The sequence below is a fragment of the Calonectris borealis genome, chromosome 1 (assembly GCF_964195595.1).
Source record: "Calonectris borealis chromosome 1, bCalBor7.hap1.2, whole genome shotgun sequence".
Taxonomy (NCBI): domain Eukaryota; kingdom Metazoa; phylum Chordata; class Aves; order Procellariiformes; family Procellariidae; genus Calonectris; species Calonectris borealis.
Genome location: NC_134312.1, coordinates 101,767,632 through 101,788,038, shown reverse-complemented (window position 1 = coordinate 101,788,038; position 20,407 = coordinate 101,767,632). Strand labels below are relative to the sequence as shown.

The 20,407-nt window shown below is 42.1% G+C and overlaps 1 protein-coding gene across 1 annotated transcript in view; it reads right to left on the bottom strand.

Annotated features, from left to right (window-relative positions):
- Positions 1–20,407, bottom strand: part of CRYBG3 (crystallin beta-gamma domain containing 3) — a 95,621-nt gene that overhangs the window by 3,597 nt on the left and 71,617 nt on the right. Inside the window, exons 17-22 of the mRNA XM_075169571.1 lie at positions 17,235–17,344; positions 16,593–16,719; positions 7,510–7,649; positions 3,946–4,069; positions 1,617–1,775; positions 855–1,014 (exon numbers count right to left, since the gene is read on the bottom strand). Of these exons, the coding sequence (XP_075025672.1) occupies positions 855–1,014; positions 1,617–1,775; positions 3,946–4,069; positions 7,510–7,649; positions 16,593–16,719; positions 17,235–17,344 (820 nt within the window). The remainder of the gene's footprint in view (positions 1–854; positions 1,015–1,616; positions 1,776–3,945; positions 4,070–7,509; positions 7,650–16,592; positions 16,720–17,234; positions 17,345–20,407) is intronic.

Sequence of the window (20,407 nt, the reverse complement as noted above, 5' to 3'; positions counted from 1 at the left end):
TCTGATACTGTAAGAGCTGCCGTTAGTATTACCGGTTGCATTTCATGGCTCTGTAGTAACTATTTATGAATTAGTAATGGTGGTTAAACTCTTTAGTTCCGGAAGCCAGGAATGCTCTATTAGTTCAACATCGTGGGGCTGAGAATTCATTATCAGTAAGTTTGAGCTGCAGAGGTCAGATGTGTAACGGCCAGTAGGACATTCATTGAAAAGGTTGATGACTTCACCTGTGGGATATGCCTTTACCCTGGCCTGTAAGCCCTGCAGGGGTGTTAGGCTATCAATTTACTTAGACCTTTCATCTGAGAAGATGGCACCAAGAGCCCCGAACCTCATAACCAGCCACTGCAGTCGCTGCCCCACTACCTTTCCCTAGGGATAAAACCCTAGCGCCAGCACGGTTTGAACAAATTGTGAGTGAGGAGCAGGCATTCTCCAGTGAAGTAGTTCTACCATGATGGATAATGAGGACTAGAACTTGAGCAATGACAATTTTAACCAGCCTGAAAACATTCGGAGTGAGCACTTTTCTCTTTTTGAGCCACACCTATTCTGTGGTTGCTTTTCCTTCACCATTTTGTCTTCTGTAACTTGCATTTCTTGCCATCAGCACTACTGAACTCCCTCAAGTAAAATAGTTCATCTGATCAAAATAAACCTCTGGGATCAAACGAGTAAGGTTCCCCCCGCCCTGTTGTTTCTTGTCCCACTGTCAAGCAACTGGACATAAACCTAAAAGATAGGATTCCATATTCAACCTTAAGTACAAAACGAGCTGGAATATGGCAATTAACCTCAATCAAAAAATGCACTTAGAACATGTGAGGTTTAATTGTTTTTTTCCTAAAAAATACCTTTAATATCAAGCACCAGTTGGTCGCTGAGGTATGAACTGATGGTTCCATCCTCGTTGAGTCTCCACTTTTGCCTGTCCTTCCCATGTTCTGCCCAGAGCGCGACTTTGGCCCCAGGCACATCCCTGCCACCAATGACATCCAGACAGGCATCGTTAGCCTAAGGAACAAGAAGAGAAGTGAGATCCAGGCCACAAAGCCTTGGTTTGGTGTCCGACTTGCTTCTGTTTCAGGCACCGAGCACACTGCAGTAATCTCATGCTGTAGTTGGTGACAAGCCTGGCAAGCAAGCTAGGAACAGATTATTCAGCAGTTGACCGGTTGCTTGATCAAAGGAGGTGGTCTTTGTTACTTCAGGTGTTTCTTACGTTAGATCACCAGCTTTTTATATTAATAACAACAGACTATCAAGGGCAGCATTAATACAAAGTCACTGACTTCACATATTACTTTTCAGAGAAATTCTTAACTCTTTAGAGGTAATAAACTTGAACTTGCTACTTTAGACAAAACCGGGTTTCTAATTCCAGGAACATCAGTCCCATTAGACAGATGTGAAAAGTAGTCCAACTCACCAAAGCAGACAGATCAAATCTGTCTATACATAGTAGGGATGTAGGTTATCAGAGTTTTGATTTAAGATGCATGGGAGAGGCCAAAAGCTATCCCGGTGTTAATGCTAGCCGACAGTAAAAGCAAGAAGCGAAGGTGAAAGGACAGCAGGCGATAGAACCCACCCACGCCCAGCATCTGGAAACTCACCTTGGATTTGAAGAGTCCACGACAGTAGTGCCAGATCTGGGTATTCTTGCCATTGAATGGGGACGCGCACACTGATGTTGCTCTTATATCTGCTAGGCTTCCGGCAACTGTCAAATATTTACCCTGGGCTCGGTTCTTCACTCTGAGGTACACTGCTGGCTGAAATCGTGTGAAGGAAGATAGTTATAACACAGAGATTAAGAAAGTTGATGTGAGAATGACTTCCCTCCATCTTATATCAGTTTTCTAAAGTATATGTTCCAGTTTCAGACGAGGATGTTCAATAATTTTTTTGTTAGAAACAAATGTGCATTTAAAGCAGCAGTGTTTTTCACATGCAGATAGACAGCTGTAAGCAGCAATAGCACATAGGCTTTTTTAAAAAATGTATTTATGTCTATAGAACTAATTCCTGCGATATGCAAATCTCTCTAGTTCAGCACATTTCACTCATTCCAAGGCCAGTAAATGGGCTGTACTCCACAAGCTTTTTATTCTGAGGACACAAAACTTACTGAGTCACGTATCCAGCAACTACAACTCCCATTAACTGGAATATATGGCAGAGAAGTTACACCGTTGCTTTTGAACATACACGGAAAACAGGGTACTGGCTTGGCATCCCTGTTTACTCAGTTTACTCAAAAAATAAGGAGATTTTGCAGGGCTACTACAGGGTTCAAGCTTTTGCTCTGTTATTCACTGATTTTCTTCCAGGAGCTTTGACGCTCCTTTTTTCATATTAAAACAAACCCTAAGGTACAGACAATAAAACTCTCTCTCCTACCAAGCATCCATAAACTAATGTGTATTAGTATAGTGTATAGTTATTCTTTACAAGGAAGGGATCATATTATGAAGTCACTGAGCAAAATGTTTGTGTTTCATACCTCTTGCACTGGCAGACTTGACTGTTTTTGTAATTTGTAATGGAGCCAGAAGGAAGAAATAGAAGGTGGTGCATGTTGGAATTATTAATCCAGTCTCAAAAAATACAACCACATGCCCACAGAAGTGTCAAGCACAGGTAGCTGACTGTACAAACTCAAGGAAGCCCTCAGTTTGCAGGATTTAAAACAAAACAAAACAAAACAAAAAATCATCACACAAACCCCAAATGCCAAAAGTCCCAGCAAAGTAGCTGAAGTAGGCCTTGTTACACTACTCGCTGTTGCAGTGTAAAAAAGGATGGTACCAAACACAAAAGCTCTTCAGACTGCTGGCTGAAAAGAGAATTCTGTTTTTACGATCAGCACAAATTATTTTCATTACTTGCAAAACCAGAGCCAAAATGGGATCCTTTGGTAGTTACCACTTCCAAAGAATTCCAGGGAGCTGTCAATTTCTTAGACTAACAGATCATTGGGGGTGGGGAGGGATCCTTTACTTGGCCAGGGGAGAAGGACAGATAATGCATAACTAATGCTAAAGATGATTATTTTTGTTCACTGCAACATTTCCCCAGTTCCCCAGTTGAATCTAGTGTTTAAAAATAAAGCAGCATTTGTCACTAAGTGGAAACAAGTTGTTCTGTGAGAAGCAGAGCTAATGAAAACTCTTTTCCAGTGGAGTTACTGCTCACTGGCAGTGACAGTTCCCTGCCACTCTCCCCCATCCTTTTCCTACCTGCCCGGATGCTGCCCTCCCACGGCTGCGTGGCTGGGCACACGGCAACATGTGCTTTGACTGGTTTGGAGCTCCTGTGTGTCACTGATTACCTGATGCGTCTTGGAAAGGCAGAGAAGCAGAGTTGTACCTGCTTGTCCTTGAATGTCCTTATCTCAGTCTTGCTCCTCTATCTACCTTTCACAGAGCTCCTAAGAACTTTGTGGTTTTCAGACTTGAATCTTTGAATGAGATAGAAATTGGCATTACTTGGGGTGAGGCGGAGAGGCAAAACCTGGGGGGACTGCATAAACTTTGCTTCTTTTGGAAATCCAGGCTACAGCACAATAAAATTTGTTCTTGCTTCCATTTATGTTAATTATGAAACAAGCCAATATAGAATTGGTTTTCTCATTATTGTTGTTATATGGCAAAAATGTAACAATAGGGCATCTACAGAACATGCTAATAAGCCATTCAGAAAAACAAAACTTGGCTCCAAGAAACTAGGAATTACTTCCCTTCAGGAGCCTAGTATAGGTCTTAATAACTGCCACTGGAGGAATTTTCTGCTTCAGTAATCTTCCAGTAGGTCCTTCTGGCTGTCATCATGTGGCCTGATTTAAGGAGTACAATGCACACCGTTATACTTAGTGCTAGAGCTGATACTTGTGCACTAATCCCTGTCCAAAAAAATAATTGTCCTCATACACCGTTACAGTACCTGCTTCATAGGACGAAGGGAGCCAATTACTTTCCAGCCACTTTGTTCATTCCAGTTTGAAATCTCACTGGGCTCCAGCAGAATCTGCTTTCCTAAAAAGTTACATCCTTCGTATGCAATCCACCTGGATACAGAAAACATAACATGAAAGACTACACGTTAACCATAGCAAAACTAAAGGACAGGCTTGTGTTCAGGACTGTGCTCCTGAAAGCCCCCAAACCTCTCCACAGTAGTGCTAATATCAAACCTGTATTTCTGTGGCACAAAATGCCATCCATTTCAGTGGTTTAACTGTTTCTGTCTAACTTAAGACCTGTTTTCTTTTTGTCTGCCTGAAACTTGTAAACACAACCCCCCACCCGCCCAAATTTTTCCAACAAATAGGAGAACCCCTGCATGAACCCAGATGGGAATAATGCAGGTTTCAGTGGGCATGCATTAGGAAACTAGGAAGCCACACACCAGACAAGTAGCACTGGCAGCTTTGCCTGGTTGCACATATTAATTATGAGAGAATCTTGTCCAATGTTTTCTTTTGTTGCAGCTAAAGCTTTCTGTAGCTATTCCACTTGTCTGAAAACACATACAAAATATTTACTCCAAAACCTACACCCTGCTCTAACAGACTTCCCTGTAGTGAACACATCTGAGCCATGGACATGGCTGAATATTTTGTTAACACAGAGTTAAGGCATCGGCACATACAGGTCCCTTGTTATCTAGACATCTGCTCAGTAGATAATGTGTTGCTGCTTACAAAGGCAGCCTCAGGATCACAGATCGGTTTTGTTTATGTCAATAGGACATTGTTGTGCAGACACTGAATCCTAAATGCTTGACTGGTTAACTCATCTGAACACAAAGCAAATACTGGTTTCCCCACTTTACCTGTTCTACAGGTCAGCTGCCAAGAACATGAGGGATGGCTGCACTCTAAGTCAGTGAGAAAACATCCACAAACAGTGCTCACAGCACCTGTAATTTACTTTTCCCCATTGCACGTCATTTGGAGAAACTGACAGCCAGCCTTGCTCAGGACTCCGTGGAGGCTAAAATGTGCCAGCTGTGAACTGCCTTGTAATGAGGCTGTATCGCTGTTCCTTCAAATTAAGTCCTGTACCTCCTGACTAACAGGTATTCAGAGCAGCCTGACCACCACTGTGTGTTCCTTGTATTTCTAACGCATTCCTGACTTTTTTCCTGCAATGCTTTCTGTGAAGTCACTGAGAAGTCACTGTTAACGTTGTTCTCGGAGCATCAGTCTCATTGGAAATGCGGTTTCTGTTGCTAAAGCAGACATTTATAGGAAACAGAGGGGAAGGACTGTTACAGTAATAACCACCTGAAGCCAGGTTGGGCTTCTGGCATTCAGCGACACAAACTCATCTTGGCTCTCACGCAGACCAGCAGCTCCGCTGTGCCATCTTTCCCACACCTTGGAGTGCCTCAGCCCCCAGCCCCCTTTGCCAAGCCACAGTCCAGACTGGTGCCATTTCTGACTGAGGTGGTCAGTTGGGTCAGGAAGGTTCCTTGTACCTAAGCCTGGCAGCAAGGTGCCATCGGTATATTTAAATACATCTTTGTCATTTGTCTAAAGCTGACAGTAGGCTTTGGGGCAAGGAGCCAAAAAACCTCTAAATCCGCCTTCCTGAACTCTTGATGACAGGTAAGGCAAACAAACCTCTAGGATGTCCCACAGACTTCCCACGATCACCTGCCACCCTCAACCTTTAGGCCACCTATCTGCAGTGTGGGACGGGGAGAGGCTGTGGAGGTCTGTTTCCTAGGGAGCATCACAAGGAGCTCGGAGAAAGCCCAGCCATTCTGCCCCAACCCTTCCCAGGGACAGGGAACCAGCTAACCTCGCTCGGATCCTCAGAAATGAACAGGAAGATGGGGAAGGGGCTGGACTGTTGGGCTCACTCTCCCGTGCTTTTCTACTATGTGGTCCCAAAGCCATCACCCTTCCTTTACAGCCAACTGCATGGGCGAAGTGGTGCAATTTCCAGTTCCACACCCCTGATGAGAGGGCAGAGAAAGCTCATACAGAGACGTTCCCCGACAGGACACACTTTAGACTGTAACACCTCCATAGGGGTATGAGGATTTGCACACTCCCACCAGAAAGAAGTCAGGTGTTCCTCCTTTCCTCTTCCAAACTAGCACAGATCACAGGGAATGCATGGATGCTGTTCTCAGCCTCAAACAGCAGCTGCTTGCCCCTCTCACTTGGGGCACCTCAAGACAACAGCAGCAGACGATCACTCTCTATATATTTTCAGCAAGGGCTCAGGATGGAAGCGGCACAGATGTTATGGTCTACAATTTATAGAGAATTGGCAAAGCTTTCTGGGGAAACTTATATTCACTATGGGCCCACAGCTAAAGTCAATCGCCACTGACTGCTTTTAAAGGGAGGTTCAATCCTTAACCAACATTTCAGGGACATTCTTGTGTGAAATTCCTGAAAGAAAACAATCCACGGTGCTCTGGAGCATTAGCTAGGTTAGGCTCAGCCTTTGTACCAACCTCAAAGAATCAGAGGAGGACTCAGCAGTGTTATCACAGACACCCATACAAGGGTTTTCACTTCTAGGTGGTTAACAGACTAGATGCGTTTAAAAAATTCATCGTAAGAATCACAACAGAGGTATACCTAAGCCGTGAACAGTCTACGCTAATTCCTTGCCCAATTAGTTCAAATTCTGCATGTTTTTGTGTCATCCCGTAAGATCTCTCAAGAAAATTACAGCCTTGTCTATGTGAAAAAGGTGGGGAAAACGTTAAAAATAAAGACACAAAGTGTGTGTCACGTTAGAAGAACGGCAGTTTCCAGTCGGTCTCAGTTGCAGGATGAGATCTGCAAGTTATTTGTTGCTGCTGTGGATGTGGAAGTGAAAACCTGGCCGAGGCAGAATACTTGGGAGTTGGTCCAAAAGGTGAAAGGGAGAGATGTGGAAGAGGTTAGAAGGTCACTTCTGCAGATGTAAAATGGTTTTCACAGAAGACCCTGGGTGTGTATTCACACTCATGGAGGGGGGTTAAACTAACAACAGAAGCAAATTACTGTTCCAGCTGTCAGATCCGCCCCAAGCTTCTCTCAGAAGTTGCTGCCTCTTTGGCAGCCGATCAGCACGTCAAGCTTCACTGAACCACTGCAGTGGTTTAAGTTAAATCACTGCAGTTTATAGCTGGTATTTTACAGCCAGTTAATAAAGGCAGTCCCGAGTTTACTCCACCTGTCTTTAAGTCAGCAATCAAAACTTACTTACTTTTGGTTCCTGGCTTGAACAACAGGCTCGATCGTTCGTTACTGTACAGGGATAAAAGGATGATTCTTACAGGGGGAAATACACCCTCTGCCCAGAGTTTTTGTTCATTTTGGGTCCTGATACAAAAAGTGGGTCTAGCATTCAACCGCATTTTAGGATTTTATATTGTCTCAAAATAAAAGTTGGAATATAAAACATCCTGTGAAAAAAGGCAGTAATCGGGAGAAAATGCATGCTCAACATTAGCTCCTATAATGCAGAACTGACAAGAATGTTTTTCCATACTTACAATCCACTTCTCACCCATACAGACTGAGTGTAAAAATGAAGGTCCTCATTCAAAACAGAATTGATGGGTTCACTGAAGTGCAGCTCTCTGCCCTTGCAGCCTTCCAGAGTGAACAGACTGATGGAGGGCTCAGCAAAAACCTGGGGGGTGGGGAAAGAGAAAAAAAAGCAAAGTTTTACTAGGAATAGTCTAACTTCAGTTGTTAGGCATGATGCACACATTTGCCCACTTCAGTTTAATTTCCACATGCTTTTGGGTTAGATCATGCTCCCTCAGCAAATATAACAGTAAGGAAAAAAAAGTACATCCACCAACAAAGGACACAGAGCTGAAACATACTGGATTTATCAGTGGCTTTTTCATCAGAGTATAGTGCCCCACTGACACAGGCCAGACACAGTGAGCCGCTTCGAGATGCGGAGAGGCCTCTGTTTGCATTTGAAAAATCTCTTTTTGATCCGATTTGTATCATCAGGGCTTTGATTCCTTTTCACAAATCCAGTTTATTTATTTATTGATGGAACAGGTTACAGCAGTAGTTTTCAGGGTGACCTGCAGATTGCATCTAAAGTAGTGAGGCAAATCACAAGTCTATTGTCCACAGACTTCAATTAGCAGTGGTTCACTGGAAAAGTCTTAGGGATCTACAAATTGGAAAAGGTTAAAAACATCAGAACTAAAAAGTTCTCAATGCTTTTAACGGACATTCCTATTTTTCTTCTGACAATCTTGAAGAAATAGCGTAATTAGTAACCCCTAAACATTTTTCACTTAATGTCCTTTTCTACAGTTGAGAGATTGCCTATGAAAGCAAATAAAAAGATCAGTTTGCACGAAGATGTGGTACAGCTGTACGATCAGCAGAAAAGCACAGAGGGAACAGATTTCAATACACGAAGTCTGTGCCTTAGTGCAAGGAGCACTTGTACAATTTTTCAGCATTTTTAACCTAAAACCGTAGGGGAAGTATCATAACCAAAATCATAAGCACTTGTAATTTATATCTTGATGCAGCTGCTAAAGGAAGAGAGAGTAGGTCTGAATAACTGCTTCAATTAGCAGCCTCTCCAGGAAGTCACCTTGTTCTTAGGAGACGTCACCCTAAGATAGCTGGCCCTGGCAAAAGGTAGGATTTCTTTTGCAGCAAAGACATGGCCTCAGGTGGAATGAATGAAACAAAATCTTGAATTAAGTTGACACAGGCACTGAGCAATTAAGAGAACTTAATTTTCATGTTTGAAGAGGCACACGTATTGTAGTGAAGTGTCTCTGAAGACCTCAGTGGTGATTCAGGACTTACAAATTTACTGGCACTGACTCAGTCCACTTGCTATGTAGCCGGTTGTTCAAATCGTGCCTCAGAGAAATTGCTTTCCTCTGCCAGCCACTGCAGGGACAATGTAAGTCACGCAACACTGCATGGACAGGGAGTTTGCTGAGACATTTTTAAGAAGAGCCTGGGATCACCTGCCTGGAGAGATTTTTAAAGCCCATTGCATGCCTAAAAAACTAAAGTTACAGAATAGAAAGAGATTAAAACCCATAACGTTTTTATTTTGGAATGTCAGTTCTTCCCACCTGCCTTCTGCTGGATGAGGTGTGTGTCTAAAGGCTTACTTTGAAATCTAGATCAGCAGACCTACTGCAGGCAGCTACTTCTCAGGTTGCTTTGCTCAGCAAGGCAGTATCATCACACTCCAGTCTGCAAGGGCCCACTCCCCTGGCACTGGCTTTCACCTGAGTGGAGGCCAGAAGCCATGTCCAGAACAGATCCAACAGGGAAAATTTTCACAAGTGCATTAGTAAGCACGGGAAACACCATTTGGCATCCTTGTTGTTAGACATTGTTACCAAAGCCTAAAACTTATCCTGCTATGGCAATATTCAATACGTTAAGAGACAGGGATGCTGTACTAGATGGACAAGTCATCTGATCCAGCACATCCACTTATATACCAAGAATCAGAACAGCAAATTGGTGAAGTCACTCTAGCTCTCATGTGGCTGAGGCTGTTTGAACTCAATGGGCCTGAGAAAGCCCTGCCTGGTTGCTCAGGGTCCCAGCCTGTCGGTGCACAGCAGACATTGCATCTACGACACACACACACAGCCGATCACAAGGACTGATGCCACCTTTCCAGTGAGGCCTCAGAAGGACTCCACTGACCTTGGCACGGACGTGAAGCACAGAAAAAGAAAACATGCTGCTGTCTCAAGCACTGAAGCTCTCATATTTCCATAACCATATATAAAGCAATGAGCTGATTACTCACTTTATATATACCGTTTTACACCAACAGCTGGCAGCAGTGACTTGGCCTGGCTTTTTTCTCTGATTTTGTTTTCACAGTTCCATGGAAACTACCAACAGTAAAAAACAAGGTTTTGAGGCTATGCTGTTACACTTACTACAGAGGCATCTTGCTCCCACCCTTCCTTGCAGAATGCTGCGGTGCCCTTTCACCCATTTTCAGGCTGAAGAGTCATCACCGATAGATAAGCGCGAGACTGACAGGCTCAACTTTCTTCACCAAGGCCCAATCCTGACAGCCCAGGGAGGAACGGGGCTCTCCGAGAGCCAGAGGAAGGGCAACCGGGAAGAGAATACAAGAGGGGACAACCTCAGATTGCTTTAGGTGGACCCCAGTCCCCGATTTTGAAAGGTGAGCCAAAGACATCTACATTTACCCACAACTGGCAAGTCATTGCCATGTCTAGGTCAGGATTACCTTAGCTTCCTTTCATAGTTATTTCAAGGAAAATACCTGAAATGCCATCCTTTGGGGAGCGCTTGCCAATTGCAAGAATGACAAAGCACTAAAGAATTACTTAACCTGATCTTTGTGCGTTAAGGAACTAATTGCCTTGCTTAAACCAGCGCCAATAAAGTTTCAAGAGGTTTTGCTTGTCCTGTTTTTTAATGCCAGTGTCCAGGGAAGAGATTTCATATATTCAAGAGGCCAGTGATTACGGAAGGCTGTATTTACATAGCATTTCAAGATATAAGCAGCCTTCTGAACTGTTAAGTACAGTGATATTCTTCACTTAACAGGTGTGGTAATCTATGGCTAATACAGCACGTGATGCCATGAAAATGACACAGCTTTTTTCCCTTCCCACGGTGTGATTTCAGAGGCTGAAAGGTAAGCCATGGAAATCAATACACTAAAAATGGCTTGCACAGTTCCAAACTCAGCTCAGACTTTCCCCTCAATGACTTCCACTTTTTTTTTTAACGGAGAGAAGCTGTGCACCACAAATTTTTCACAATTCCAAACCGCATTTTATACTTTACCAGTTCAGAAAAAAATGCAAGGCAAGCCTGAAGTGTTTGATATTAAACAAAGATCAGTGCAAGATGAGCTTCCTTTCAAATGCCTTTTGTTTGCAGTGCAAGGCTTAGGTGCTTAACCCACTGAAAATCAATAGTGTACAGACACAAAGAAGCTAACCAAAAGCTGCTACAACTGAAAACCAAGTGCACAAGTGAATTTGCACACGTTTATAATAAAAACAAGTATAGTTTTAGCTATGGATAACATATAGATAATTTTTCGTTATGAATTTTGTGAAAATTATTACTAATAAAGCCCTTTTGAGAAGGGCTCACCCCAAAACATATATTTCCTCGCACCTTTTTTGCAAACTTAGATTTTGCAGACTTTGATGGGAAAGCCTAATAAAGCCAAAGAAAGAAATCCATGGGGCCGGAGTAAAGCAGGATTGTAACCCAGTCATGGCAAGGGTTGGTACGTTTCCCCACTTGGCGTCCGTCCCTGCTGACCTGTTGCTAGGCAAACAGCATTCGCCAGAGCCTTAACTTGAGGAGACTCCACAGCTGTATTACAACATCCTTGGAAAAATCTTTACTCTTCAGTCTTGGCTAACTCATCATTTACAACTGTCTTTACTGAAGCTGCGCTCGCCTGGCTACTCCCTTCAGTGTGGGAAGGATGCCTGGCTGAGGGAGAGGAAGACGGTGCTGGACGACAGCAACACCCACGGTTCAGTCCCAGCTACACAAAATGACTCATTGCCTGGCCCTGGGAAACACCGATTAATTTTTGTATCCAGTTTAATTATTTGCCTCGTGGGAATGCTAGGGAGATTACTTAACACCTGTATTTAACTTAGAAAAGATAATCAATATAGAAATACAGGAACTATCACGATTGATCAGAGCAAGAATAAGGAATGCCTCAAAAGAAAAGGAAAGGGAAGGGGAAGAAAAAAAAAAAAAAAGACCGTTGCACAACCTACAACCCAGATCTCATTTTTCTTTTTAGAAGCTATGAGACTGGTTTAACCTTAGGGCTGAAGTTAACATTTCAGAAGGAAAACTAATTGCTCACTGCAACAACCCTGGATACTCTTGTCCATGTAAGTCACACCAAATATTACAGTGAGTTTGACAAAACAACATGCCTGAGAAAAAGCAGCATTAGAGCTGAACTCCCCATTGTAAGAACATCTTGTAAAGGTCTCTATCCCAAAAGATGAACCTCTTCAAGCAGCAAACACTGGACAAATGCCCCAGTAAGCAACCAAGGCCCTATAAATAGCCCAGCTGACTTCACCTGCTCTCTTGCCACCAGGTGAGCGGCCCACACTTTCCTCTTCATGAATTCATGGCAATGCAAAAGGCAAGTCCTTGCTGATGCAGGCAAGGAAACCTGCAGCAAACGCAGCAACCCTTAACCTGTGCTATGCTTTTACCTGCCTGCAGAATGGCTGTTAAGAACAATACCAGCAAATTCCATCAGGAAGCTTTTCTCAAAGAGTGCTTTGGGATTTTTAGATGAGAGGAGACAATGAGAGGCAAGTTACATTAGTTCCAGTGCGCCTACCACTACTAAACAGATGTGTATCCTTTTAATGTTAAGTGGGCTTCCGAAGAGTATAACTGCCTGTTCACTTAAAGAAATACGTTACTGTGAGACGTTCCTTTTTAGCATATTTTCCCCTTATATGTACATTTATAAAATAGTACATGAAAAAGACTTACTGATCTTTCAGAAGCATTCCCCTTTTCAGAAGGGAAGAGGCCATGTAACACATTGCTATTCAATATGCAATCTAGATTAATACATGGGTATTGCAACACCATTTTTCTTCCCAGAATACCAAAAACAAAGGACATTATTTTCTCATTATCAAGGTACAGATACGCTTTGTTCCTTCTTTGTATCCTCTCATTAACCTATAGCTTTTTCTAAATACTCCCAGAAGGACAAAACAGTCCAGTCTGAATTTGAGTGAAATGGAACAGCAGGGAAAAAATACAGGTAGGGCCTCCTAAAGATTTAGTTCAAGTACTATTCGCCTTGGAGAATAAGCCAAGATGGGAAAGAGGTTCCTGGGAATAAGGGAACACCTTCCCCACTCTCCTTACGAACCTGCCTAACTTTTGCTTTGCTACTTCCTGAACAAACAGTAGAGGAAACTGGTTACAAAGATGTGCTTAATTCCCCTATGATGATATATAATAAATGGGGAAATAATGAAAAGTGGAACCATGTTAATTTGAATTTCTTGAGAAATGAGGGACTGTGTGTGCGGAGGGGGTGGGGGTAGCATGCCATACTTACCATCACTAGTCTGAGCCTGTTTTCTTATGCAAATTCATTTTGCGTTGCTCTGAAAGTTTTGGGTTTTTTCTATTTTAATTGGGCCAACTCAGTGATTTAGAAAGAGATTCTTCAGTTTGTTATGTAATTAAGCTCTTAAACAAGCAAATTATATTTCTGGCAATTTTCAAACTAAAAACTCAGAAGTTTACTTTCCTAAAAGAAATCCTCAGTTTTTTCATTTAGAACGTTTGCTATATTCGTTTGCAAATATTTTGTTTGCATCAAAACTGCACTTTCCAGAGAAAAAACCATTCCCTCAAATCCTTTCCTTATCTTCAATTGGTTGATCTATTTTCTAAAAAATCAGTCAAGGCTTTGCAGAAGTCCTTAGCTGTTTCATATAGATTAAGGCATTAGTGTTACCTTACTCAGTCACAAAAATCCCACTGTCACCTTACAGTCTTGTTCCGTCAGGTCACAAAAGCACATCCATGCCATGAAGGAGTACTACAAATACATAACTTTAACCCTCAAATTCTCCTTCCAAAATGGAGAGCCTAGAAATCTTGTGGCAGCTGACAACATCCAAAAAGCCTCTCAAAACTATTACAGATTTTAAGTGAAAACTCAGAAAGTTACACTGAAGGTATTGCTGCATGCAATAGCAAAAACATTGCTAGATGTTCCTTTTAGTTACTAGAACAGATAGGAACAGAAAGGGCATCTTGATTCAGGGCCAGGTGCAGAAATCGGTGTGGATGCCCAGCCAAGCTGCACATCCCGCAGGTGTCAGTGGCCCACGCTGACTGCTATGTTTCACAGCTACTATGGAGTTAGCCTCACACAAAGAACCTATATTCTTACATACATCCTGCAGATAAAGGCCCAGAGTTGGGACTTCACTCAGCTGTACAGTATCAAGGTAACATTCAGTTAATTATCATTACAATTTTGCAAATTAGAAAGGGAATACCCAGGTCCCGTGTCCCCATTTCCTCCAGCAGATTTGTTCTGCTATCCCAAAGGACTGGCTGAAACGATCTACTTCTAAAATACGTCGCGGGACCACACCTACACCAGTCAACAGACTTGGACTGTTTTCAAAGGCTGGTAACGAGCTAGCCTTACGAGTCCCTTGTACTGCTAAAAGCTTATTTTTTTTCCCCTCTGCCAGTACCACACATGGGCCTCTACTTCTAGTCAACAGCTGGGATGCAGAAACCGCACACACTAAAGCAATACCTGGCTCCCCCCCGCGTGAGAGCCCTTCCAACAGTTACACTTGCAGCAAATACACCTCACTTAAAGGAGAACAGGAGACAATGCACATTCAGGGCTTGGTGTCGGGGTTAAACATTCTCCCTCTTACACGTGAGCTATCGAGATACACACCTTAGGTCTGAAATTGGGCTGGTATTTAAAGCTGAATAATGGAAGGGGTTCCCAATGACACAACTGAATTCAATAAAGCTATACAACAATTCCACCTGGGAATACACTTGCTGCTCTCTTGAATGAGCTAACAGAAATATCTTGTAATAAAAAGGGCTCTGTTCCAAGAACAGCGCATTGCAGACAATGCACAGAATTAACTACGGCTGTTTCTGACCACTGACCAAACTTACTGCTGCGTGCTTAACATCACGTCTGTACCACACAATGCCTCTGAGCACTGTCCTGTGCGATTAGCGTACACAATGTGTGAGGGGCTGACGGGGGCATTTCTATTTGTAAAACAGGTGTGGTTCAATAGCATTTCATGCTGCTTAGTGCCTCGATTTTGTGAAACACAAGGGCTCCTATTTGCAAGAGAGGAACTGAACTAAGAGGTGTAAGCCACTTACAAAGTACAGGAAGACGTGTGTAAGCTTCCCACACGCAGCCTGCCAAACACACTTCTCCCAGGGCTTGGCCCTCGATAATCAAGGGCTGCCAGTAGCTTCCTACTGTGCCAAACTGCATAGTTACCTCCCTGTGAGATTATAGGCTGGGGGATTTGTATGAGACCTACCATTTCACGTCAAAACTTCACTCTGATTTAGCAGAGCAGAGTCCAAAAGCATAACGTGAAAAGGAGATCTTTAATCTGAAAACCAGGCTCTCAGCAGGTGGGAAGCTACAGCTCCACTGAAGTCACTGTATCTATGTAACCTAGTGGAAAGACCAGCTCTCAAACTCGAGTTGTACATCCTTCCCACCACACCCATGGCTTTTGGTAGGGTGTTGGTTGGGGTTTTTTTGTTTGTTTTTGGTTTTCTTTAATTTTTTTTTTGTTTTTGGTTTCGTTTTGTTTTGTTTTGTTTCCCCCCCTCCTCGCTCCCCCGCCAAATCTGTCACAAATGGAAAAAAGGACTTAATATTTGAAAAAAACTGAATTGAGTAATCTTTGAAGTCTAGTTTCGTAAGAGTTACATTGAAGGGCACATGTCGCATAGACCGAGTTTGTGTTCTGTGACCAGGGGAGGAGGAAGAGTTTTGGAGAAGCTGGTCAGTGCTAGGGAGAAGCGGGCAGAGCTGCCACTTGCTTCTCTTACCAACAGCGTTATGGCCAGCTTATCTTCCATGCGCTTGCATAGGAGCATACCAAGATATGGGACAAAGGCACAGACATGACAGCAAGGCTCCAGAGGCATACTTCCTGTGTGCAGGATTACAATAGGATGTACAAAAGGCTTTACCTATCTTGTACTGGACGATTCCTGTCCAATCTCCCGGCCGTAGAGGAACTCGTATCTCACCTTACTTACTGCTACAATAGGTCACTTGACTGCGAGTTGTGTGCTTGGGTAGTAAAACCGACGTGACCCGAAAGTTACATGACGACTATATGCATGTGTAGTAAGTACTACTTGTCCTGTATCTCAGAAGTCACCAAGAGAGAGGATGGCCACATGAGCTTTGGACTGGACTATCTGATGTGTCATACACGGCTCACAGGCCACATGCGTGGTGTAACACTTTACTGACCCATGATTTGAGATGCCGTTAGGAGGTGAAAGCCTTTTTTCTATTTCTGTAAAATAGTTAAATTAAACAGCATTATGGCAAGTATACGCTACCGTGTAATTTCAATTTTCACGTCTTCTGCGTGTACTTTGCTTTAAGACTGAACCTTGGCTGTAGGCGTAATAAAAGAAGCCCCATATGCTTAGACGGTGTGACAAAATGTCTCACTGCGTACTAAGCTTGCTGAGCTGTATTATAAAGACTAGTCAGAAAAATGCCAACCAATGCAACTCGTACAAAAGAGAGCAACTCTGACCCCAGAACACCCAAAAGCGTGCGCCTACAAGTGACCACGTCCATGCGTACATGCAGCCTGGCTTGTTCCTAACCCAAAAAATCCCGTAAGCCTGTTCCTAACCCAAAAAATCCCGTAAGCCAAGAAAACAAACTTCACTCTTTTCCCTGAGCGGGAGTTTGTTTAGCGCAAGCACTTTCTTCAGACATCTGACTAGGAAAAGAGTTCCAAAATGTTTGGTAGTGTTTTTCTTTTCCCAATAAAGTCCTTACATATTGAATCGGCTTGAGGGATTTGATTGTAGCAGTCGGGCAGCCACAGGAACTGAGGTCAACGTAGAGGCCTTCTTCCAGCACACAGTGATTGTCAGTGATTTCCCCTTGGTAATACAGGAGCCAACTGCAAGAATAATGTAAAAAAAGATTAGCTGCTCTAGCTGCGTATTAACAGTAAGTTTTTTTCAAGATTTAATATTTGCTAAGGAAATAGGGAATAAAAAATTTGTTTGTTCTTCTTAAGCTTAAAAGTAAGGTGACTTGAAAGGCTATGTGACAAAGCAATCAAAGCAGCAAAATCAAATCATGTGGTACAGAAATCTCAGTTCCAGAGTCAAACGACGCGAGTGGAATGCAGACACTTCTACTGTACCAAGTTCTCAAAATCTGGAATAAATTCTAACTGGAGTTAAAAAAAGAATGACAGTAACTGCGCAAACTTCCCCCAGGGAAAGCAAAATGCGTATTATCCAAACCAATGACAGGACGACAGTTACTGAGATGCATTGCAAGACAAAGGGTCTAAGAAATGATGGAATATGATGGGCATGTGTTATGCACTTTCAGCTGACTGAAATTTAGTAGCGTTTAAAAAAATGTTCATATTACTTAAAATGGTGGCATGTAAAACACACTTACCATCCCCGAAGAACCTTAAAAGAACATGGTATGAATGATGTAAAATCAGAAACTTCTGCTGTGAAATCTATACATGCTCCTTGGAAATGTGTATTACTGAAAGCTTTGAGCTACAAGAACAAAACAAAACAAAACCAATGACTAGAAGGAAAAGGAACGCATTATCATTAATGTAAACAGAGATAGCTGTGCTCTTAGAGAAGTATCCATTCAATTCACAAAGGTACAATACATAGAGTGAATTCTCATTTAAGGAATCTTTTACATTTCCAGCTGCTTTATTTTTAGAAAGATCAAGTGTTTTATCGTCTCTGGGCCCGGTTCAGGATGCTTCCCAGTGATGTTAAGGCAGTGGTATCAAGCATAAGTTCAACTGCAGCAGCAGAGGGCCCAGAGAAAAAGAGAAAGCTAGGACTGAAGGATGTTATTTTCCATCCAAAGTACCCCTGAACTGCAGCTAACTCTTGCTGCAGCTCAGCAATCCAATGTTCAAAATAGGGCAGGGAAGCGTTGGTCAAAAGATACAGGGCTACTCTTGACAAAGTGCCTTGAAATCTTCTGTGACCACAGTGATCACAGGTAGTTTCTCATTCAAGAATGAGCAGGAGAATTTCTGGGGGAACTGGGTACAGCCTGGGAGACGCACCATGAACTTCTGAAGTTCAGCTAAGCTGTTTTTACATGTCACGGTGAAGAACTTCAAGCCACATTGAAACATACCCCACCAGTAAGATGTGATCAATTCACCCTGAAAAAGTAGCAAGGTTCAAAGTGTTGCAGTAAAAGAAAAAGAGGAAAGAAAAAAAAAAGGAAAAAAAGTAGTATGATACAGCCTATGATCTATAGCAAAGTCACCTAGAATTCTGTACTCTTGGGCCGCCGCTGTGTAACTGAGGTGAATTTCACTTTAAAGCCTGAAAGAGAGGCTGGAAAAGAATGAAAAACTTAACTGTATCAAGAGAACAGCTCATATTCTGTAATGGAAGAAAAACATGATGGTTGTTGCAAGAGCTACTTCCCCCTTCATGCCCCAAATTGGCCTAGCTTCCTGCCAAAGAAAAGAAATCAAATGCTTTTGCCAGCACAGAACGAGAAGGCCAAACACAAGTATCAGCAAATGATTTTATGGAAAAGCTCAGTCTATGTTTTTAAAATAAATGAGTATGTTTCCTGTTAGAAAGAACAAGAAAGGCTTAACCTGGCCTTGCATGCTATAACTGCAAATTGGAGAACACAAATCAGCTACAATATAATGAATAAAGCGTAACTGATTTTTCTGCAAATATAATCGCACTGCTATGTCACAAACCATGTATTTAAGCTGTAATTACATAGTATTTTCTACCCACTTATCTCAAAGCTCTTTATAAGGCAATATATATATACACACTGTCTTTCTTTCATAGGCCAGATGCTATGCAAGGCTTTTAAAAAAGAACTATAACTCATTTTTATACAGAATACATCTAATGATGAATGATGGTCTTAATTTGACAAAAGCCGGGGTGAAGTACTGATTCCTCAGTGAAAACATTGCATATCTGCAATTAAGTCTCAAACTGCAGCGCTCTCTACTTTGTCAGGGTTTGACAAAACTATACGATGTTTCGCTTCCTAAAAAGTCAACGGACAGCATGTTAAAATACAAATACAAGTTATCACAGCAATTATCTCTGCTTCCTAAATCATCTGTACAAATCAGCTGCTATTGAAAGAGGCTTTGTTCTTGGTGGGCAAAACCAAGTTTTATTTTTAATAAATAAAATGAATGGCTTTTTAGAGTTGGTGATTTCAGGCATTCTTACATTATACGTACTTTGTTTATTAGGGAGCCTGGCAGGAGGAAAAGGTCAGGGGAGTTACTGAGAGATTTAAGAAAATGTAGTTGCTTTTCAATTTCTGATGGGCAACTAAAAACAGAAGTGAAAAAAAGAGAGGCTCTTGTAGACAGTGAGAACAGTTCCCTTAGCTCAGACATATGTTTATTAAAGGTGGAAGAACGCATAATCATTCAAAATAACCGGTATACGGCTTACACAAGGGTCAAACATGAGGATGCTTCAGGATTTGCCAGCTTATACACACCATGCTTTGAAGTTCCAAACTTAGAGACTGTCGCATACGTGGAAACTTTTACTTTGAATGGGAAATTCTTCATATTTATCCAATAGACTGTCCTTTACTTATCCTAAGTGATTAAATGTTTTCCCATAAAAACTTACTCAAAATATTTCTTCTCCTAAAAGAACTGTAGCAATACGAATGATGTTCTTCCTTCCCTAGCTTTAGGGCAGAATCCTATGAAAACCAGGATTGTGATAAATCAGGATAGTATTTTCTACAAACAGTATTAAGACTGCTATTAGAGAACACAAAAGGCAAAACATAACCTAGTACACGTCAGTATTTGAAGGTGACTGTGCATATATATACACACACAGGTTTTTTCACATATTACTGGAAAAAAAAGACTGTAAAGCACAATTTATTGAAACTTCAAAGGTTTGAATCGATCTTAAAGGTCTGAAAAACTGGATTAAAGCACTCAAAGAATAGTTTTTGGGAGATCCTGACAAAATGGAAGTTTTGAAGATGGAGAGAAAATTATCTTCAACTGTTTCGATCCCACCAGTTTCCTCTGAGTCGGTTATTTTATCTGGTACCATTTACCGAGGCCTTACTGTGAACGTACTTGCAAGTCTTTGGATTTGGCCACAAACTGCCATATGAATAGGTCTGGCAGGAAATCGGTGTTTAAGACTAAAATAATACACCAACTATGTCTTCAAACAGGAAACATTTCCTGTAGTCCTGGGTTAATCATAAAATTGTAGAACTAGAATACTTGGAGAAAAAGAAGGGTGTGGTCAACCTGCTAAGTAACACAGTGTATGTATTTCCCACACGCTTATGGCTATTATACCCGTCCAAGCAAGAAAGAGCAAAATTGCGTCCAGATGACAAAATACTTAAGTCTTCCGAACCAGAACCATTGAGCTCTACAGTCTCTTTTGTCTGAAAAAACGTCATGTTTCTTGAAATAAAGTTTTCCAAATTTGCTTAATTAAAAGCATGTCATAGAGAGAGCAATATAACCACTTAGATTATCACCATGCTAGCAGCACGCTCCAGGACAAAAAAAGAGAAATCGAACAGCTAATGCAGGAAGGGAG